This window comes from Plectrocnemia conspersa, unplaced genomic scaffold (assembly GCF_051122295.1).
Source record: "Plectrocnemia conspersa isolate PC_06_02 unplaced genomic scaffold, ASM5112229v1 ptg000011l, whole genome shotgun sequence".
In the NCBI taxonomy this organism is placed as follows: Eukaryota; Metazoa; Arthropoda; class Insecta; order Trichoptera; family Polycentropodidae; genus Plectrocnemia; species Plectrocnemia conspersa.
In genome coordinates this window covers 25,890,001-25,911,185 of record NW_028277175.1, presented here as the reverse complement: position 1 = coordinate 25,911,185, position 21,185 = coordinate 25,890,001, and the positions used below count along the sequence as shown (strand labels likewise).

The 21,185-nt window shown below is 31.1% G+C and overlaps 3 protein-coding genes across 3 annotated transcripts in view; 2 read left to right on the top strand and 1 right to left on the bottom strand.

Moving 5' to 3' along the window:
- Nucleotides 1-269: 269 nt before the first annotated feature.
- PGAP3 (Per1-like protein PGAP3) lies at nt 270-5,437 on the top strand. The gene is made up of 8 exons (XM_088196412.1): nt 270-363; nt 441-651; nt 2,395-2,552; nt 2,610-2,762; nt 2,845-2,969; nt 3,039-3,175; nt 3,859-4,066; nt 4,164-5,437. Exons 2-8 carry the CDS (start codon nt 498-500, stop codon nt 4,210-4,212), a joined length of 984 nt encoding a protein of 327 aa, XP_088052538.1. The 5' UTR covers nt 270-363; nt 441-497; the 3' UTR covers nt 4,213-5,437.
- Nucleotides 5,438-11,635: 6,198 nt separating this feature from the next.
- On the bottom strand, nt 11,636-15,094 carry Hsepi (D-glucuronyl C5-epimerase). Its single transcript, XM_088196411.1, has 7 exons — nt 14,876-15,094; nt 14,687-14,815; nt 13,890-14,023; nt 13,240-13,812; nt 13,035-13,169; nt 12,613-12,965; nt 11,636-12,308 (listed from the first exon to the last, which is right to left on the bottom strand). Exons 2-7 carry the CDS (start codon nt 14,802-14,804, stop codon nt 11,942-11,944), a joined length of 1,680 nt encoding a protein of 559 aa, XP_088052537.1. The 5' UTR covers nt 14,805-14,815; nt 14,876-15,094; the 3' UTR covers nt 11,636-11,941.
- Nucleotides 15,095-20,208: 5,114 nt separating this feature from the next.
- The window catches only part of Drep2 (DNA fragmentation factor-related protein 2), a 12,705-nt gene continuing 11,728 nt past the window's right edge, over nt 20,209-21,185 (top strand). The window contains exon 1 of the mRNA XM_088197424.1: nt 20,209-20,552. Within this exon, the coding sequence (XP_088053550.1) occupies nt 20,541-20,552 (12 nt within the window). The 5' untranslated portion in view covers nt 20,209-20,540. The remainder of the gene's footprint in view (nt 20,553-21,185) is intronic.

Here is a 21,185-nt window from a genome sequence, read left to right as displayed (position 1 = left end):
CCCAAGTCCAAATGAAAAATGAGCCAAAGGGAGCAATAATAAAAGCACAAAAGCTGCAAACGCAGATGACATCAACAAATCTTCGGTCACACTTTCACTTACACTTAACCATAAAATGTGCAAATATATGCAAAAATTGTAAATTTTAGAGAATTTGTCGCAAAAATATAAAAAAATGAAACAAATGCTTAAGTATGTAGATGCTCAATTTTTAAAGAAAATTGTAAAATATAAATGCTCAATATACGTGTTTAGTAATTATATATTACAAAATGTATTGCATGCCACAAAAAATATGTTAAGGCCAAGTACAAAATTTAAAACTTAAAGCCTTACTGTCAAGCGGCGATAGGTTGTAAGCCGGTATGTAATCTAGTATTGATAAATCGTTACACCAAAATCATTACACTCAAATTACTATTTATTGTATAATTTTACAGCTTTTATTGCTTAACAATTAAATTCGATGTTGATTATCGATTTATGAAATAAAAAAGATGTACTTCCCGAAGATGCATCCGCCTTGGATACTGTTAACGTTCAGTATAACTATTACTATTTTAATCAATCCGGTGTCTACTTCGACCGGTGACAGTACTCCGTTCTTCAGCAAATGTTGGCGTTCTTGTCTGAACGCCAATTGCACCTCTAGTAAGTTAAAATCAATATTAATTGCCCTTTCGAGATGAATTAATATGTGTACACGATGATCAATTAAATATTAAAAAAATCAATATTTTAAATCGATTACATATTTGTAATATTTTTAGTCTAATATAATATATCCTCGAATGTTCTAATTTTATTTTTAGCACTTAAGATTGATTTTATCTATATAGATTTTCGTAGAGCATTCGATAGAGTCCAGTCATACATTTTAGAATTCACAGACAAATGTAGAAATGGTAGAATAAAATAATAAGATTCAACGGACAAATTACTATATAAACGATAGCTTTACACTGATGATTTAAAAATGTAATAGCTTGTATATACAAGCTATTACATTTTTAAATCATGATATATTATATATGATATATATCAATTAGTGGATTTTTTAATAAAATAGAATCCCACCTAAAATTGTTAAAAACACTCTTTCAATATATATAAAATTAAGCTTCTAACTTAATTAATAGTGATAACCATTAATATTTCTTATACTAATTTAATTTAATAGAAATAGTATTTTTAATGAAAAAAAGAAAATTAAATAATTTATTGAAATAGGTAAAAAAAATTTTCAATTAAGATATATTAATTTATCATAACGATAACGTGGGAATCTTCTACGAATTCAAATAATTAAAAAAATGAAAATAATAAATTTTAAAATTATAAAATTTTTAATTATTATTGATCCTAAAAATATTAATCTTAAAAAAAAACTGATAAAAGTTTAATGTCTAAGTCATGAAACTGTCCGACATAATAACCCAAAGTATCCTTGAGCACAATTCATCTTGTGTATATATTATATATAATACCTTATATCAGTGAACATCACTATCCAATTTTTACACACATACATTCGCGCGTGCTAGAGTCGAGTCACAATAATAAAGCCGTATACGTCGCACCAAAATACGATTGTGTGTTGTTTTTGTTTTTACCTGCGCTGCAATAACGGTTATTATCGGGAAACTGCAGCGTATCGGCATACTTTGGAGAGTTTAGAAGAGATCAATAACAATTTTACTCGTATGATATATTATTTAAAATATGCAATTAAAAATATCAATAAAATATTTTTGTTATATAGTGTTTTTGTTACAAATTACATACATATAATAGGTATAAATTTACATACATAGAAAATATACATATTTTAAAATACAATTAATTATGTACATTCAAAAATTAAAATTACGGTTAAGTTGAAAGTCAGTTTTCTTTGGTTTCGTTCCAACAATACTATCACTTTCTAATGATGTAGAAGAAAATTAGTAGTTCATCTTTAATTTTTAAAAAGTCACTATGAAAAATTATGAGAGTACCGAATCCAAAAACAGTTTGCTGTTAGCTGATACGTCAAAAATTCGTACTGCAATAATTTTGTGAATTCATTGTCTACATATACAGATGTATGCGAGAGAGAAGCGATACATGCGCGTAAGAATATTCGTTGTCCCGCTTGTTCTTGTTGAAGTGGCGATGCTCATTTCAAGGATTTTCGTCTGTGTCATAAAAATAAATATTTCGGTCTATTTCGCACAAAATAAAATATATGTAATATCACAGTAACTGGTTATCAACTCCTACAATACGATTTTGTGAGTAAAACACCTGTGTTTTTTGGATAAAAAGTGGAAGGCGTGATGTTCACTGCTTTATATCAACATTTTATAATAAATTATTATATTTTTTAATATATGATATTTTCATTTTTTGCAGATGGAGAGTTGTATAAACTCGAATTGGAACACAAGCAACCGTTGATCAATAAACTATTGTTTTGGAAGTGCACTGACGAGTGTCAATATGAATGCATGTGGAAGACGGTGCATGCCTTCGAAGATCGCAACTGGGATACACCTCAATTCTTCGGAAAGGTTAATATTTTACAGTTATAGAGTGCGGGTTATATACTGATGACGGCATTGTTACAGTGGCCATTTTTACGAGTGCTTGGAATGCAGGAGATTGGCTCCGTAATCGGTTCAATTCTCAATCTGGTATCGCACATTGTAAATTATGTTACATTGAAGAGACACGTGTACCACAATCATCCGTTGTTTTGGCTGTGGAGAGTTTTCACCATGGTAATTAATTTAATTATAAAAGTAACGGACTCAAAAACTACACTAACTTTTAATAATGTTCTTATATTTTTGCAACTTTCAGGTGTGTGCTAATGCTTGGGTATGGTCTACAATATTTCACATCAGAGATACTTACTATACAGAATTTATGGATTACACCTGTGCATTCTCCATGGTCGTAATTGTGTTCTATTGTTTTGGAATGAGGTTAGTGTCTATATTTATTTATTAAAAATTAATGAAACATAATCTAATATAATTAAATACATTTTTTAGAGTACTCAACGGTAAGCCCAGACTTTGGGGTATAACGTTCACTGGATTGTGTGTATTGTACTTTATAAATCACGTTTTCTATCTATACACACAAAAGATTGACTATAGATACAATATGATAGCGAATATCGTGGCTGGTGAGCAATATCAGTTATTACATAGTTATTTCATACAATTTGCAATGCAATCTCTTTTAAAAAATAAAATTATAAATAGATATGTACAGTAGACCCCCAATAACACGGTAAATTGGGGTTACTTTATCTGTGAGAACCAAAGGGAGGATATCTCAACAACACGCGCTTGATTTGTACGTACATATTGCAAAAGATTGTGTGAGCATTTTCTAGTCCCCCAACTACACGCACCCAAATAGCACGTTTAGAATATACCGTGTTATTGGGGAGTCTACTGTATGTACAAATAAATTATAATATAACAAAACGTTTATAAATTAATTTTGCGAGCTTAGGATTTGCTCATTTCCAAAATTTCAGATTTATAGTTGTTTAATTCCAACACATGTTTTATAAAGCATAAAGTAAGGCAAATATAATAACCATGTTTGTAATTCATTTATAAATTTAATCCACATTTATCATCATATATAAAAATCAGATAATCCGTTGTCTAATATTTAAACAATTACAGCCAAACATGGCTAGAGATGTATAAACTAAAGGAGGTAGCGTGCTTTGTGCGTGGTGATAGGAACAGATTGTCTGTCAAATACCTGTCTATCACCGGGCTACTTCCTTTAGTTTATGCAACGTTTGCTATCGATAAACACTTGTACAAGCTTCGTTGTATATAATTTCAGGTATGCTAGGCGGATTCGGATGGCTCATCTGGTGTAGCGTCCAATGGTGGCGGGGACGGCGTTACGTGTGGCGCTGTATGGCTTTCGTATTATTAACCGGAGCGTCTATGCTGTTAGAATTGAGAGACTTTCCACCGATGTTCCATTTTTGGGACGCTCATGCTATTTGGCATTTGTCAACTGCACCGCTACCATTTCTGTTTTATCGGTTTGTATTTTCTTTTATTATCAACCAAAATTTGACCAATTTTTTTTATTATTAAAACAATTCTATACTATGTTTTATTAAATTTTAATTATTACAGATTTATAATCGACGATTGCAGATTCACCAGAAAACGTATGGAGAAATAACAGTGAAAAAACGAATTGTTTATAGTGCTAGATAAAAATTGCAATATGAACAGTTTGTGCATGACACATTTACTGATCATGTCTTTGTGTAAACTTAAAGATTCCAATATTTGAACTTTTTTTGTATAATATACGTATATGATAAGCTTTGTATCGTTTATTGTGCACTTGAGCTTTTTTTATAATGATGAATGTTAAGTCTTGTTGTTTGACATTTTTAGAAACGTTAACTGTGAATTAAGAACAAATTCATTTAACGATATTTAACTGTTTTCTTCACTAAACAACAGCTGAGTAATTGGGGAAGTCAATAGGAAAAAATGTGATAGTTGATAGTTGCTATTTTTTTCTAATAAGAATGAAACATAATATTATTTATGAATTATGTTCTCTGTTCTTTTAAATGTATTTATATAGACAAGAGATTGATTAAATTCTTATGCTCTTTTACATTTACATATTCTCTGTTTAACAGCAAGACTATACACTGCTTTTAAAAATGGAATAATTCTAGTTGTAATTATACTGTTTTAGGAATATATTACGAATTTAACTTTCAATCAGCTGATGTTTAATCTAATCGGGCGTTGGCGTTGCTCTAATATTTTATTAAGACTGATTCAATCAAAAAATGTCTGCCCCAAATTAATATATGTATATTCCAATTATATCTTCAATATTATATGTTGAATTTTCTAGTCATAGATTTAAACATTGCAATTTTACATATATCCCTGAAAGTATAGGCATCACTCTTATTCTAACGGTCGTCTTAAAAATACGGCCTGTCATATCAATGACTGAGTGTAGTTTATTAAAAAAAAAGACACCCTTTCAAAATTAAAATTGTATATAAACAAAACAAGCAACGTTATCATGCAATGTATAGAAGTTTTCAGAATTATTTAAAAAAATATTTTAAGTGGATTTACAGATTTTAAACTTTAATCCCAGCGTCTCTTAAAACTAAAGAAAATGCTGTCCTTTGATGCTGAATCTTATGAATGTCAATAAAACGCCTCCATTTAAAATTAAAGCTTCAAACTTGTAAATAAACTTAAAATAATTCTAGCAACTGATTATGCTAGTGTTCACTATTATACGAACTGACCTGATATTTTGTGCGTTGTATATGTATGTATACATATAGTGGAGTTTTGGTAATTGTATAAACAATGTGTGTGAAAAAGGGTTAAAAAATATTAATAAAAAGTTTTTTCTTCAATATGTATATTTTATTTATTCAAAACTAGATTATTGTCAACCACATATACTCATTTATGTGAGTGATAATTAATATCGCATCTCTTATGTACAATAAGCGTAAATCTATACATAATAATAACATTAGGATGATATCACTGTATAGGTTTTCATTTTTCTATATTCACACTAAAGGCAAGGACAATTTAAGTTATACGTAAAATAAAACAAATATTAGCAACAGTAAATGGAACGTATTACAATAATAAACGCAATAAATAATAATAGTAATATAGAAATTGACATGGTATGTATAATTTTATTATTACAATAGTTTCAATAAGATAAATTGTCAAATAAAATCATAATAATATATTATTAAGTAAATCTCTTAGGTTCATATTGTTATGAATTTTTCATACATATTTATATGAAATCTAAAATTATTAATAATTAAATTATAAGATATATTTTTTTGTTAAGAAATGTAACGCGTCATAATTAAAATAGACTGGCAAGTAATGGCGAATATTTTAAAATATAAAAAATAAATAATATAAGTGTAAAGTGATAGAAAAATAATAATATTCTGATAAAATATAACAAACTAAATAAACAATCACAGTTACGTACCCAAAAATAATTAATATTAAATGAGATGTAAATTCTAAGATGGTCCATATACAAAATTTTTTTTTTTTTTATCTAATATAAGTATATCGTATGATACATAAATAAAACGTAAAAGTACAATTGATTCGCTAAGCGAATAGATAAAACTTACAGTCTTCGTATTTAAGAGATAGTTTTGGACAAATACATCTTTCAAACTCAATTACTGAACAGATTGATTTTATTAAAATTATTAAATTGATATTATTGCAGATTTTAATAGCAAGGTGTAGAGATTTTCATCAGTCAGAGATTGAGTTTGAATCCAAAACTACGCTTATACAGGATAACCAAAAATAAATGAACAATATTTTAAAAACTGATATCTCACAAATCGGTTTTAATTTTTTTGGTATTTTTTTAAAACGGCTGTTGTACCATTACAATATGACCTAAAAGTCATACATTGATAGTAGTGATTGTAGAAAATTAAAAATGTAACCCGAGTTCATAACTTATGTTGATTGTGAGTAAGCATTTGACACTTTTGTTGGCTAAATATATAATTGTTTTATTAAAATATCAAAACTGATATACATACATATATCGCTTAACAATTTTGGTTTAAAAATATTTGATTACATGAAATACAAATAAAAATTTCAAGCTTGTCACATATCAGCATTTAAATTAACGTTCGTTTTTTTGGTCCAACCTGCATAAAGCTACACAAATAATAATTAAACCATAAAATGCACAGTATCAGTGATATGAAATTTTACATTTATTAAAAAAAATTAAAACTACCATACAAATTTCCGTAATAGTTTTAGGCGTCTAAATTATTATTTATTCAATAGGTTACTTAATTAATTAATTGAAATTTTGTACGTTAAATGTTGACCTTGGAGTGTGTCTTTACATAGAAAGAAGTACATAGTGTGGCGCGTTGAAAATTGGCACATACTTTAATCGTAGAAAAGGCGAAAATCAATTACGTCTTAATCGAATACTCGACTACGCATCTAACAACGAGTGTCAAAATAAAATTCATATTATCTATTATAGTATATTAAATTGTACTATGATCGAAGGTGTTATAAATAGTCACAGTGCCCTTCGAATATCTAAGTGTTTTATACACTATTATAATATATTTATCATAATACATACATATAATATATAGTTTTAAAGGTAGAAAAATATAAAGAGGTCGAGTCAGCTATGAAAAGTTAAAATTCCTGTAAGTTTAGAAGTTGCGGTAAGTAGCTAGAGACTAATAAGCTCGTGTGTGTTTTCTATATACTATATCAATATAAAACATTTATACATACATAGATGATTAATTGTGCAAATTGATTATCGAGTTATTAAGTGTGCTGTATCACATTTATCATATTTTATATATTTACATATACGTTATATATGTACATAATCCATGATATGTTATTAATTTGTTAAATTACCACGTTAAATATATAAATATAATATTTATTGTTAAAAAATTATGATTAACACAAAATATTATCAAGTGACTAGCAAAGGACGAATTCATATAATTTAGCATTAGGCAGATTATGGACTAAAATAATTTTAAATAATATTAGTCCAGTCAAATAAGGCGAAATAAAGGCTAAACCTCGGAATGAAAGATAAAAAGCTGAAATTTTGCACAGACCTTCGTTTTGATGTTCTAAGGACAGGGTGAAAAGTCTCATAAAATATCGTGTCTGCTAATCAAGATATCAAAGGTCAAAGGTCACAAAATTAGTTTTTTTGCAAATATCTCGCGTTTTATGCGTCGCACGTCATTAGTTGCTTTACAAAACTTGTAAAGCATAAAATTTTCTACAAGTTTGGTTATAATATTTGTTTTGTATCATTAACCGTTTTTGAGATATAGCGCGAAGAGTGGGAGGCGTACATCCGTTTATAGAATCCAGCGAGTATTTCTACCTGCTTAACTTGGTATAAGCTTTGAAAAAGTAAACAATCGTGAAAAAAGTGGTCTCGGCAAGTCGTTTGAACCATAATTTTATTACTTTCTTCATTGTATTATTAGGAATTAAGAATGAAATATTGCTCGACAAGAAATTTGTGCGAAAAAATTGAAAGAATTGAGAGATGTCCTTACGGAGTATGTACCAGATGATAAGAAAATCATTTCCAAATAAAGAGAAAAATATTTAACTGATATTATAATTACAACAAAGATTGGATCATTCCCTATTTTTTCTTTTCGCGATGCTCAAGCTTAAATTTTATCCATAGCTTGGTATGAAAATAAAAAAGGCACTTCGGAAGAAGAACACTTGCGGATAGTGGAAGCTGCTGCGGCGATTATTAGAGAAGATATTCGATCTTCTGTTGTTGAGACCAAGTCCTATCCGCCCCCGAGTAAAATATTAATGAAGAAATTCCGAAAACTTTATTACATTTTCTGCAAGAAGTTATTATAAAGAACAGAAAAGGAAAGACGGGGCATTTTAAAACGAAGTACACAGCTATAAGTCATGCTATAATGACTTCCATACGAAAACGGTCCTTTTCTTCGCAGTTATTAATAGGCCTATCTGTATTTCTTCATAGAAGAAATACAGATAGGCCAAACATCCAAAAAGACTTTTGGATGTTTTGTCAAGTTTAGGTTTTTTCGCTTCATATAGTGATACTGTAAAATGTTAAATTTCAGCTGTTTATCACCCACAGCCTCGTAATCAACCATCAGAGTCAAGTGCCTTAGTACAGTATGCAGCGGATAATGCAGAAAAATATTTATACTCTTGATGGCTATAATACTGTTTATATAATGGGAATGATAAAAATAATAACTCCAAAATCTGAAGTTATATCCGATGACCGCATAAAGAAATTTACATCAAAACCAAGTGCAAATGAGTTAGCAGCACTATCACATATACCCCTTCTAGTGTATGAAAATCATGTCGTACCCGGATTGAGCAAGAGATTCAAGTTCAAAAGTTTAATGATGTAGAACTAACCGAACAAATATTTAATGTAGTTGATTTGTTGTGGATGTACGGAAAGTGGAAAAATATCTCACCATTGCCAGGGTGGAATGGATTTATTGAACAACTTACAAAAAACAATGAGAACTTTGTAACTTCTCGGATTCTGTTTCTTACTTTTATTCATCATCCTGCGAGTAATATGGACACAATTTACACCACATTACAGTGTGCTATAAACACTGCCAAGAAACATGAACAAAGAACATGCTTAATAACTTTTGATCAGCCGTTGTACATAAAAGCACGTGAAATCGTAGCAGCTTCAGATGCTAACTCAGACTTGTCCAGAGTAGTTGTGAAACTAGGCTTTCATATGCTTATGTCTTTTATTGGATTCATAGGGTATATAATGAATGGAAGCGGAATCAAGGAAGCTCTCAGTACAATTTATGCTTCGAATTCTGTCGACAAAATGTTGGATTTGCTTTTGCAAGAAGTATCCGAGGCCATACGCTATTAGTTTTTGCATTATCGATGATGATTTTTGAAGATATGGAGATTGAAAGTTATAATGCTTTAGATGGGTTCATTCAGCAGATAACAATTTGCGATGTTTCCTATGAAACTGTGGAAGAATGTGCAGGTAACTCTGGCTCCGTAGTTTACATAGCGTTATCCTATAAACGGATGCGCGCTTCCCACTCCCCGCGCTATATCTCGAAAACCATTAACCAAACGAAGAAATAAATTATGACAAACTTGTAGAAAATTTTATTTTCTATAAGTTTTGTGAAACATCTAATGACATGCGACGCAAAGGAGGCGAGATATTTGCAAAAAAACGATTTTTATGACCTTTGACCTTTAATATCTTGATTAGCAGACACGATATCATATGAGACTTTTCACCCTATCTTTAGAAAGTCAAAACAAAGGTCTGTGCAAAATTTCAGCTTGTTATCTTTCATTCCGAGGTTAAACCCTTATTTGACTGGACTATATGAATACTGAAAATAAAATAAGCACAAAGTGTTTTTTATTTTCATTTTTATCCAATAAAAGAGTTCTTAGATACTACTGAAGAAATACAGATGAAATTTGAGAAGCACAAAATCTATGATAGATTTAAATATTAAATGCCGATAAGTCGATGCTGTCAAATAAAGTTTACGACTGAATTCTGTAACTTAAGATTTTAGTGGTTATGCTATCTGTTATGCTCACAATAATAAAATCAATAAGTTCTATTACAGCTAACTTTAAAGATCTGATTGGGTTAGAGGACAGAATTTCCAATCTGCCGTATGTAAAAGACAAAGTTAATGGACAAATCTCCACTATGGTATTGATACGGTTCTGTAAAATGATGCTTAGTGTCTATTGGAGAGAAAAGAGAGCCAATATCTCCATAATAGTCGAGCTGAATATCCAAGAATAACTTTCGGTTATATGTATAAAAACTGTTCCATAGTTCTCGAGAAAGTGATAAGTGACTTGTAATTACTGTGAATGTTAAAACGACTAAAGGAAGATATTTATTTCATTATTCGTTTATTCTGACATTTGATTCAACAATCCTGATTAATGAAGAAATGGCACGGAATATTAAAAATGTAGTTTCATTTCCATGGTTCAATCTTTAACTTCCGGAATCATAATAATAACATGGATTATGCTCAGAAGATATATTTTTTATAATGTTATAACAGTAAAAAGGTTGGAATCATTTAATCGATAGATTAGATATTGCTATCTTTACTTATTTGGCACTTAATGCATAATTAAGGAATGAAAGCTTGGCACTTATAGCTCTAGTCTATTTATTTTCAAGTCAGTGCACAAAAACATCGTTTAACATGTGATCATCAAATGCTATTCATTCTTTGCCCTGTGACTGTCGGGCGTACCGGTATGTGTAAGTATAGAGGGCAGTATTAGTTTATTCTCATCGTAGTACAGTTGTCAAGATTATTATTCTTTCGTCCCTCTCATTATTGTTATAGTTATGTATGTTTTATAACACATATTAAAAAATGTTTTATTTCTTCTACTTCACCTCTGTTCTCAGCGATCACATGTATTTATTTTGGTGCACTGACTCTATAGAAAAAAATATAACGTAGGCATTTTCTACATTTCCAAAAATCTGATATGATTTGCTAAAATGTTTTTATTTAAAAAATCACTTTGCTCCTATTTTATTTCCAGCATTCATATTTAAATCTCAAACATATAATAGTCTCAACTGGTTTTTTTTTATGGAGGGCAGTAAAATGGCTTTAAACACCAAAGCTATGTATGCAATGATTTTTAAATTTTATATTATTTAAATAAATTTATATGCAAAAAAATGCGACATCAACGTCAACGTTGCCGTAATATCTTGTTTGAAATTTAAAAAGTTCAACAATAACAATTACAACTTTAAAAAATCTGACGTAAAAATTTTTTTTTTTAAATTTAATATAAAGATCATTAATCTAATTTTAGTATTTTTTAATAAAAATCTATAAATACAATTTATTTAACAATAAAAAATATTGTGAACGAAAACGTTACATTTACCCATAACGTGTAAGTACAAAATTTGATTAAAAATATGTTAATTTATATATTTAAATAAAAACCATTGCAAAAACGTCATAATATAATAATATGTCACACATATATTTATTAAAAACATCATTTTAAAACAACGATAACATTTAAATAAATATATCAAAGGACTTTCAAAATAAGAAGTCTGTTTCAACTTCGGCAATATTGTGGTCTAATCCGGCGTCGAGCAGGCCAATTTTGAATCATCTAGTTCGAGAACAATCCAAAATCTATATTGCGCCCGACGCCGACCTAAAGTCATATATACATTCCACCTTAAAAACTAATTATAATCCAACTTACAGTTTAGTAAGCACATCTGAGATTATGCAAAGACTATTGATTCAGTTGTGAGGTGCTTTTTTTCCTTGCATGTATTCCTGCCACCTCTGCGCCGTGGACGCAAAGATCGAATCTTTCTCCAATCCGGCCAGTAGCAGCAGTTGGTTCACGTGAGTCGCGTGATAATCCCACCTGGCTATATTCGGAGTGACTCCGAGAGTGAAGTGACGCAGATCATATATACTACCTGTGCCTGTATCGTACAGTGGTAACATTTTTTTCAAAGAGTCCATCCCTTGATCGTATAACAACTTGGCTTCGGAACCCTGAGAAGATCCAGCGATGACTCTAAGATCGTACAAACCTAACAGTGCGTAAATAAACCCATTCAGAACAAACGAAGCTGGAGAAGTCGGATATTCTTCATACCTGTATGTAATAATATAATAATAAATATTAATTCAAATAATATAATAGATTCATATTTTCTTATTACACATAAAAAGTAGGAATTAATAATTGGATATAAAACCCACTCCAATAAAAAGCATAAGAGCCACAAGAAAACGTTGCGGAATCCGCCCCCGCACTGTGTAAAAATTGATACATAGATAAACTGAGCAAAAGTATTTTAACTGTTATAAATAAATAAATATTTTTTATAAATTCTAATTAAAATTCAGAACTGCAAATAAACGCATAGATTCAACCTAATAATATGTGAGTTACTCACCAAACATATTTTCCTAAGAACGTCGTGAGCACCCCTCCTTCCCAAGCCGGTAGTCTGAACGGACGGAGTGCTTGTAATGCGGCATGCAGAAACGATGTACGTCCTGACCGATGAGCTGCTCTAGCCAACAATGAAATGGCATGTCCTTGACTCATTGCCGAATACCATCCGGGTTTTAGTTCGGCAAAGCCGTTAGCTAGCCTTCTCCTGACTGGGATAGGCCATCCGCCCGTTTCCGGATCTTGATTTCTAACGAACCAATCTGCAGCGGCGTAAAAATTAGACATGTGTTCGCTCGATGCTATCGTAATGTTGTCGATCATTCCGTGTCCGTTCAACATGATCCCAGCAATCTAATAAAACACAACATGAACGATTAGTTCAATACAAACAATATATTCAACAGCAAAAATAATTCGAACCTTATATTTAGCTCTAGATAACTTCCTCTTCGGCTTTTCTTGATATGATAATCCTTTTTGTAAATCTATGATTAAATCGCGAGTCAAATGCTTCCACGTATCAGTTTTACCGATACCGTAATATACATTCTCATCCTTAAACAGCAATAATAATTAGTTCAACTCATTATATATATATATTAAATAGCTGATATATGATCAGTACCTGATTGGATATCATCACATTTCCGGGAATGTAATGCAAATAAAACACTTCGTTCTTCTCCCTGTTTTTAATACAAACGGATATGCTAGAATTAGACTTTAGATTGATATCAAAACTCATAACAAAGTCTAAGATGTGGTCCATTTTCAGCGCAACTTGACTCGTCGCCTGATCGGTGGTCGAAAACTGTATGATGTTAGTAGTGGTAGAGTCGTGTGTACGGCTCATGGTCGCGCCCTTCGAAATGGTCCACTTAGCGAGGTCCCCTTCGCCATCATCTATCACCTTGCGTCGCGGCTCCGGCTCAGTCAGATTCTTACTATAATGAGCCAGTCCGAATTGAGCGATCTGCGTCGGATAGTAATAACCCTGCGGCTCCCATTGTATCGACATAGGCACGCCATCCGTAGCGCTGATGCACTTGACCCTATCGCGCACCTCCACATTGTAGTTTTCAAAAGTGGTGAAGACACCGCGCGGATCGTACTTGCTCTTCGGATGATACACTTTGCTGTAGCTGTGCGACCATTCAAACCTATCTATGCCATCATCTGACACAAATTTTCCATAAACCTATAATCAGTTATAATATAAATGACAAAAATTTAAGATAAGAATGCTCAAGATAGAAGTTAGAATCAAACACAAACCTCAAAATACTTGCGCAAAAACGAAAACGGTACGTAGACTTCTTCGCCTTCTTTCCTGCAAGATATCGAGTATTCTCCATTGATGTGACATTCAATTTCTTCACCTGTTGCAGATCTTAGCTCTAAGGGTAGTCCTGTTATTAAAGGGTATAATTGATTAATTGAATAATATTTATCTTTAACGTGAAAATACTTCAGTCAAATATTGGATTACTAAGAAAAACTAAGCTCAGTGCGAGTTTTTAAACAAAGAAAAATAGTTTCTCATATCTTAAAAATACTTTTCATATTTTCAAACATCTTGCAAGAACACCTTCGGAAAGGTTTCTTATCTGAGTGTCTTCTTTTAATACTTAAGCAAAAATAAGAGGAGTTTGAGTGTTAAAATTTTATAAATAATTTTTTCTCTATTTTTTCTGTATTTAAACCTTCGAAGAAGTATGCATATTAGGCATGAACCCACTTTTATTTTTGCAGCGTTATAAAAAAGGCATTGGTTGTAAACATTTAAAAAATATTGGTACTAATTTAATTCTATATAATAAAAAATGAGAGCTTTGTACATAAAAAAAATCGAATATAAATGAAGAACGAAAATATGTAAACCTGACTTGTCGTTCTTGCGTGTTTATTTTATATATTTTAGAGTTTTAAAAATCATGATTATTTCAGCATTGCGATACTGTTATCATTCTAAGTATTTATTTTTTTATGCACAGGACTCATTTACGTTTAGTTGTTAAGACATATATATATATATATACAAAAGAAACACGAATAGTTATTAAATATGTCACCTGGTCTCAGAGACACTCTCGTCAGGTGGCCGCATTGATTCCATAAGAAAATGATGAATAAAACTCCCATGCACAGCACCAGCAGGGCGAGTTTGTAATTTATTCGTAAAAACATCATTTTGATTTAACCTAAAACGAATACAAGCTTTATATATCGAATATTCCATACAAACACATCTATATTTTTACCTATCGATCATTCGAACTAAAGTTGTCGACGACATATACGTCGCACATTGTTTTTTAGACGAAACGATCGACTACATGTTGGTGTGGACTTCGAGTCGATTATCTCTCCATATTGGCGAAAAGGAGCGTCGGTTAAAGACGCAGTACGCCTATGACGTCTGACAGCTCGGCGGACAATTTTATTTTTACTGTTATTTTTTTATGCAGATATCGACTGTTGGCCTTAACGCGATTTTTTTACACCAATGCATAAACCCTCCTTTAATTCAATTGTAATAAAATCTTCATTGACGTAAAAATCAACTGATTCAAAATATAATTTATTTAAATGATAGAATAAAAAAAATGACTACATTTAAAAAAAATATTGTTTTCGAAGGAGGGGACTAAAATTGGACGATAATTTTTCATATAGTTTTACAAAATACTACAAATATTTAAATAAATTAAACCTAATCAAGACGATTTAACCTAAATAAAGTTATTATGTGCCCTTCTTGTATAATATTTTGAGCATGTATAGTACAAGATTTGATATATGAGGTCAACGAACATGATTTTTAAATTGAAACAGGGGCGATCGTCTGGGACGCTAGCACAAAAAGTGATACTGCTTACTCCGAATGGAAGCGATATGGTTCTTAAGTAAAAAACGTATTTATTCAAATTTTATTTTTAAAGCATGAATTTGTTATTGTATGAATGTATCGGTGTTCCAATAGTATATAATATAACTGCAAATTCTCAGAATTTGCAGTCAGGTAATTCTGCTGAGCTGTTGTGAGCTCATTTACCTACGACCCTTCTCAAACGATATTATCATATTTATAATTCATGTATAACTTTGTGTAAAATAATTAATCTATATTTTTTATAATAAAGTATAATATACTTTTTACTTGCACATGTGTGTTTTTTTGTTTTTAATCTTCAAATAGCTAAAGTTACATTCCGAGATGTTAACATTAAATTGGTGATAACGTCGATATGTTAACAAAGTTCGAAAACTCAACTTTTCAAACTTTGTTAACATATCAAAACTCGACGTTTCGCAACTGTCAAATTGAGTGGCATAGATATTTTATTGTCAAATTTAATGTCATAGCAGCATATATTTTTTTCTACAAGCACCTATCAGTTAAATTATATTTTCACTAGTAGAAATATAAATGATAATATCGATGTAATGAAAATGTGTAAAATTTGCCTTTTTGCAGATGATACATTAATTTATTATGTTAATGAGGGTATATTCAAATTACTGTAAGTGCTTAATTATTAATTTGGTGTGGCAATTGTTTAACTAAATACAAGCAAAACTAGACTTATATTATTGAATAGTATTGATGCTTCAAAAATATAATTAGTTCATTTAATTTAGTTTGTATATTTAACGGTTTCCGAAAAGGCGACGCTCTGGTATGCTCCCAGAGATTAAAGTCATCAGATATGTCAAAATTAGATACAACCAGCAGTATATACATATAATAAATCAGTTCAAATATTCGCCTATGCTGATGACATTGACATAGTTCTAAGACCAAAACAGAAATTAATAAAAGCCTTTAACGTCATTGAATCATCAGCTAGAAAAGTGGGGCTTAAGATTAATGAGGGGAAAAATACATGCCGGTTATGATCCGAGAGAGCCAGTATATTGCAGACATCCAAATAAATGAGAATGAATGAATAAATTAATACAATTACTTAAAAGTTTTAATTATTAATAATTCAAAAATTAAATATTTCTTTGAATAAATAAGTTTCATAGTTTTTGAACACGATAAGAAGAAGTATTGTTTATTATTTACAAATAAAAAAATTATAAACAATTTAATATATTTTACCACGATGATGCAGCTTCAACTATGGCACGTCTGATTGAAAGAGAAAGTCACTCTCAACTTAAAAAAATTGTATTCAATGTTCAGATTCTACAGTACCCGCATCATTAATGAAGTACTAAAAATAAAATTTTATCAAACTCAAATTTATCTTGATTGTTTTTAACTGACCAGATTATATGATAACGTATTTATAGGTCCATTATCATCGTAAACAGTAAGCTATGATTTACGAGCAATAATCTTGTGAGTACATCTTTTAGGCGATCGCAATACTTACTTCTTTTTGATCTTGAAAATTTTGTATTTTTATTGCCGTTTTTCCTGATTTTTTAAAAATAATTTTAATTTATAAAATTTACTATGTAAAATTTCAAGAACAGAATAAACATTTTATTAAATAAAGGAAGATTTCGCTTTATTTAAAAAAAAATAGTTCAATTTCTAATTTTTTTTATTTACAATTTAATTTTCTAACACGTTGACAATTAAATTCACAAAAGAATTTTAAGATTTTCTCATTTGAAAACTAGCGGTTTTTATTGTATTAATAAATATTAAAATATATTATTAAGGTAAGATTAGAAATAATACACAAAATAATAAATCATAATAAAAAGAAAAAACCGGACCAGCTCTTCGCAGCTGACATTAAATATATCAATGTGCAATACCTGCGTATTAAGGAGCGGGATGGCGAGAGCCATAGGCGAATCGGCTAATGTAGACGTTATAGCTCCTAAAAAAGGCGCTAGGATACAAGAATGGATAATAACCAAATATCCTTCTAAAATTTATCTCTAGAACCTTTTCTGAATTTTATCGATTAAGAGTGAGTATTTGGTTATTCGGTTATTGCAAACTAAAGTGTCATAGAGGACGTAAATTACTGACGGATTGTCAAAGTGAAATGGGTTTCTTCACAACTGAGGAACACATCGTAGAAAATTTATCGCAGACGTCGTTTACGCGTAGAGAGAACCACCACTTACTCTAAAAAGTAATTCTGTGAACTTTCGTAGAAGTTTCTTTTGCCAAAATGTTCCCGCTGAAATCGTAGGAATAAACCGATGACGAACAGGACCCAGAAAGTGACACAGTATAGCACTTTCCGACACTAGAGGGCAGCCAGTTGACAAAAGCTCATCTCTAAAGAAAATCTTAATCACTCTGTGGATAGAAGTCCGCAACAGATCGAATGCATTTAAACAATTTAGAATCATCTGCATATAGAAGAAGACTTAAATTTGTAACTAGCGTATTTATGTCATTAATAAGGAGCCCATTAAAGGGGTGAAAATCTCCTTCAACAATCGGCCACCATAGGTTACAAACTGTCTACGTTCGCTCAAATAACTCAAGAATAATCAAGTTAATCATACGAGCAACCGAGGTCCGACAATTTTTTTTATTAATAAACGATGGCAAATCTTGTCAAAGGCCTTCTCAAAATCCGTATAAACGACATATATAATATAATATACAAATTAACGTAACCCTTAACAAAATGAAAAAAATTATAATTCGTAATAGGTTAACTCGTTTATTAGCATAGTTTTGTATTGTTTAGTATTCACACAAAAAATACATAAGCAAAACATTTTTTATAACAGAGCGGTTTTTTAAATCGGTTTGTAATCTTTTTAATAAAAAAATTAAAATACTGATTTCATTTTAATGTTTTTTTATTAGCAATATATTTTGAATATGAAATAATCTAACCGATCGTTAAACAAAATCAAAGTATTACATACAAATAGATTATAAATATGGTATATAATGTTATTTTTCGACAGTATACACAAAAAAATACAAAAACTAAATATTTTTAGTAACAGTGCGATTTTCTAAATATATATAATAATATATATTATATAATCTAATATAATTTTTAATTATATATAAAATGTAAACATTTGTAATCCTTCCTCATAAATACAAAAAAATAGAAATTATTATTTTTATTAGGATTTAAAAAAACATCTATAATTTACATTAAATTTAGCTTTTGTATATAAAATCTAATCCATATTTCAAAAAATATAAGCATCAAATAATAGTTAATTATAAATAAATTTATCTCATCACAATTTAATCATCATTTCACTCTTTATAATAATTTAAAATAAAATAAAAATAAACACGACGAAACTGCAATTTATTTATAAAATATACCTTTTATTTTAAATTAAAATTTTTCAAAAAAATTGTTTAAATTAAAAAATTGTAATTCTTTTCAATATAAAAAAGAATATAATAGAAATTCACATAATAATTATCATTTTAAAAATAAAATATTTTATGTAAATCTAAAGATATAATTTTATATAAATAGAAAGGAAATATTGCATACATACTTTTTAACAATAAAATAATATTTTTATATATAATATTCATTAAACATAAGACGGTGATTTATTTATAGTTTACTCTTTGTATTATAAAAATCACTAAATTATTATTTTATTTAATTACATCACTTCAATTTTGAATCACGTCACTGTTTTTTAAATCACACAAAATGAAAGATTTAAAAAATCCAACAATAACACAACAAAAAAAACAATAACAAAAGCAATCGCGCGCCGCAGCGTGCAACGACGTCGCGGCCTACCCCTTCGGTAGCGCGTGACAAATAGCTCCGTCGGCGTAGGGTGGCGCATGCGCTGCAGCGGCGCGTGCGCCAGCGTGACGCAGGCTAGCGCACGCGCGTCGCTTTGGCGCATTGATCGCGCTGACAACGGCCGTTACCAGTGGTGGCGAAAAACTGTTTTCCATCTAGCGATCGTTTTTACTCTATTTTGGGGGCGTATTTTTATTATGATGAAAAAATATTATCAGCATTAGTATTAACTGAGTTATTATTGTATACGTACTTAATTAGTAGTTCGAATCCAAAATCTAACGGTATCAACCTGCATTCAAATACAATATCACGATACTGTACAATTGAGTTGTGCAGTATGATATATTAAAATTTCTACTCAAACTGTTTTAAATTGAACATTCTGTGTTAAATTTATACATATTTTTAGATACTAGTCGTTTTTGTCGTGAAAAAATGCTAATTTTGATTTGGAGGCTTTGTACAGGCAATATATCCATATTCGTAATTCTTAATAAAATATAATAAATTCTAATAAACAAGTTTTATGATACACGTTTTATATATAATAGGACATGCTCTCTTCAATTAAGAGCAAAACATCATAAAACTATTCTTAGGTGAAAATTTAATCTATTATCTATCCAAATTAATCTGAGTTTTACGGTCATTATTGGAAAGAGTTTTTTCCTTGAAAAAACCTGTGCATTCATTTGATTAATAGATTGTTTTTGAAATTTCTTATACACAGCGGATATTGTTCTGCAATTTGAACTGTGTTTTTGCTCTCAATTTGTTCTAAAACATGTATTGGATATTTAAAGCACTGCCAGTTTAGCGATGCTATATAGACTCTTGAGATTTTTCTGAATGAATAACCGTCCAGTAGCGAATGTTTACGCTAGTGTATGCATAAATGATAGAAACTATTGTCGGATATCTGGTCATTTTTGCGTTCGAAACATAATTATCAATCGCAAGCCGTTGACGGTGGCCGGTGGTAGTTCGGCGCGCGTTATCAGTCGAATTTGCGGCTAAGGGGTGCGTGGGTGTCCCGCGGCGCCCCTGGGCGCGGCCGCCCGCAGTGTGGCCGCCGCGAGCCCGCCAGACAGACGCACGCCGCCGCCCCCGCTGTGAATTTTCCGCTGAAAATGGTCATCGGGGAAGATGAAGTTACGAGCGGAGGCGGCAGGGTGTGACCGCTGGACATGCCGTCATGGCAAGAGAGGTAAATTTTTCGCCGGGCCGCCGCCCACGCCGGCCCCGGGCGCTCGCGCTTTCCCGGGCCCGCGAACGCATTTTCCCACAACGTCCCGGGAATACCGCCGACATTGCTACGATTGGAAAACTGTTCAGATTTTAACCAGTTCTCACCCGTGCTGTAGCGCAGCGTGAATCGCGCGCGTTAAGGTTATGACCACACGGACGCGTGCTCGCGGCGAGGGCGTCGCATCTCCGCACCCTTTCAGGCAGCCGTAATGCCGTCGGGAGTTCTGGGAAACCGCACACGCATTTATCGATTAGGCTCGCAACGTGTTGCCAATGTGCATAATCCTCGCCCAGCTAGGCTGCGATACGCGGGCGTCGCCACAACACGTGCGCAAGCGACGACTTTGCCGGCGCGATGACCACGTGCAGCGTCGCGCTGCAGCAACGTTGTGTGATTTGATGTTGAGTGTGTGTATGTTATTATTTATACATGCTTGCCTCCAGATTGATATACAGGATGTACAAGGAACGCTTATTGTTTTTAAAACCACCAATCGCGCTCTAGTGATGAAAAAATAATATTTACAACTATTTTCAGTTATTTACATTATACTTATCAATGAATGGAAATGATAAATATCGAATAATTTAT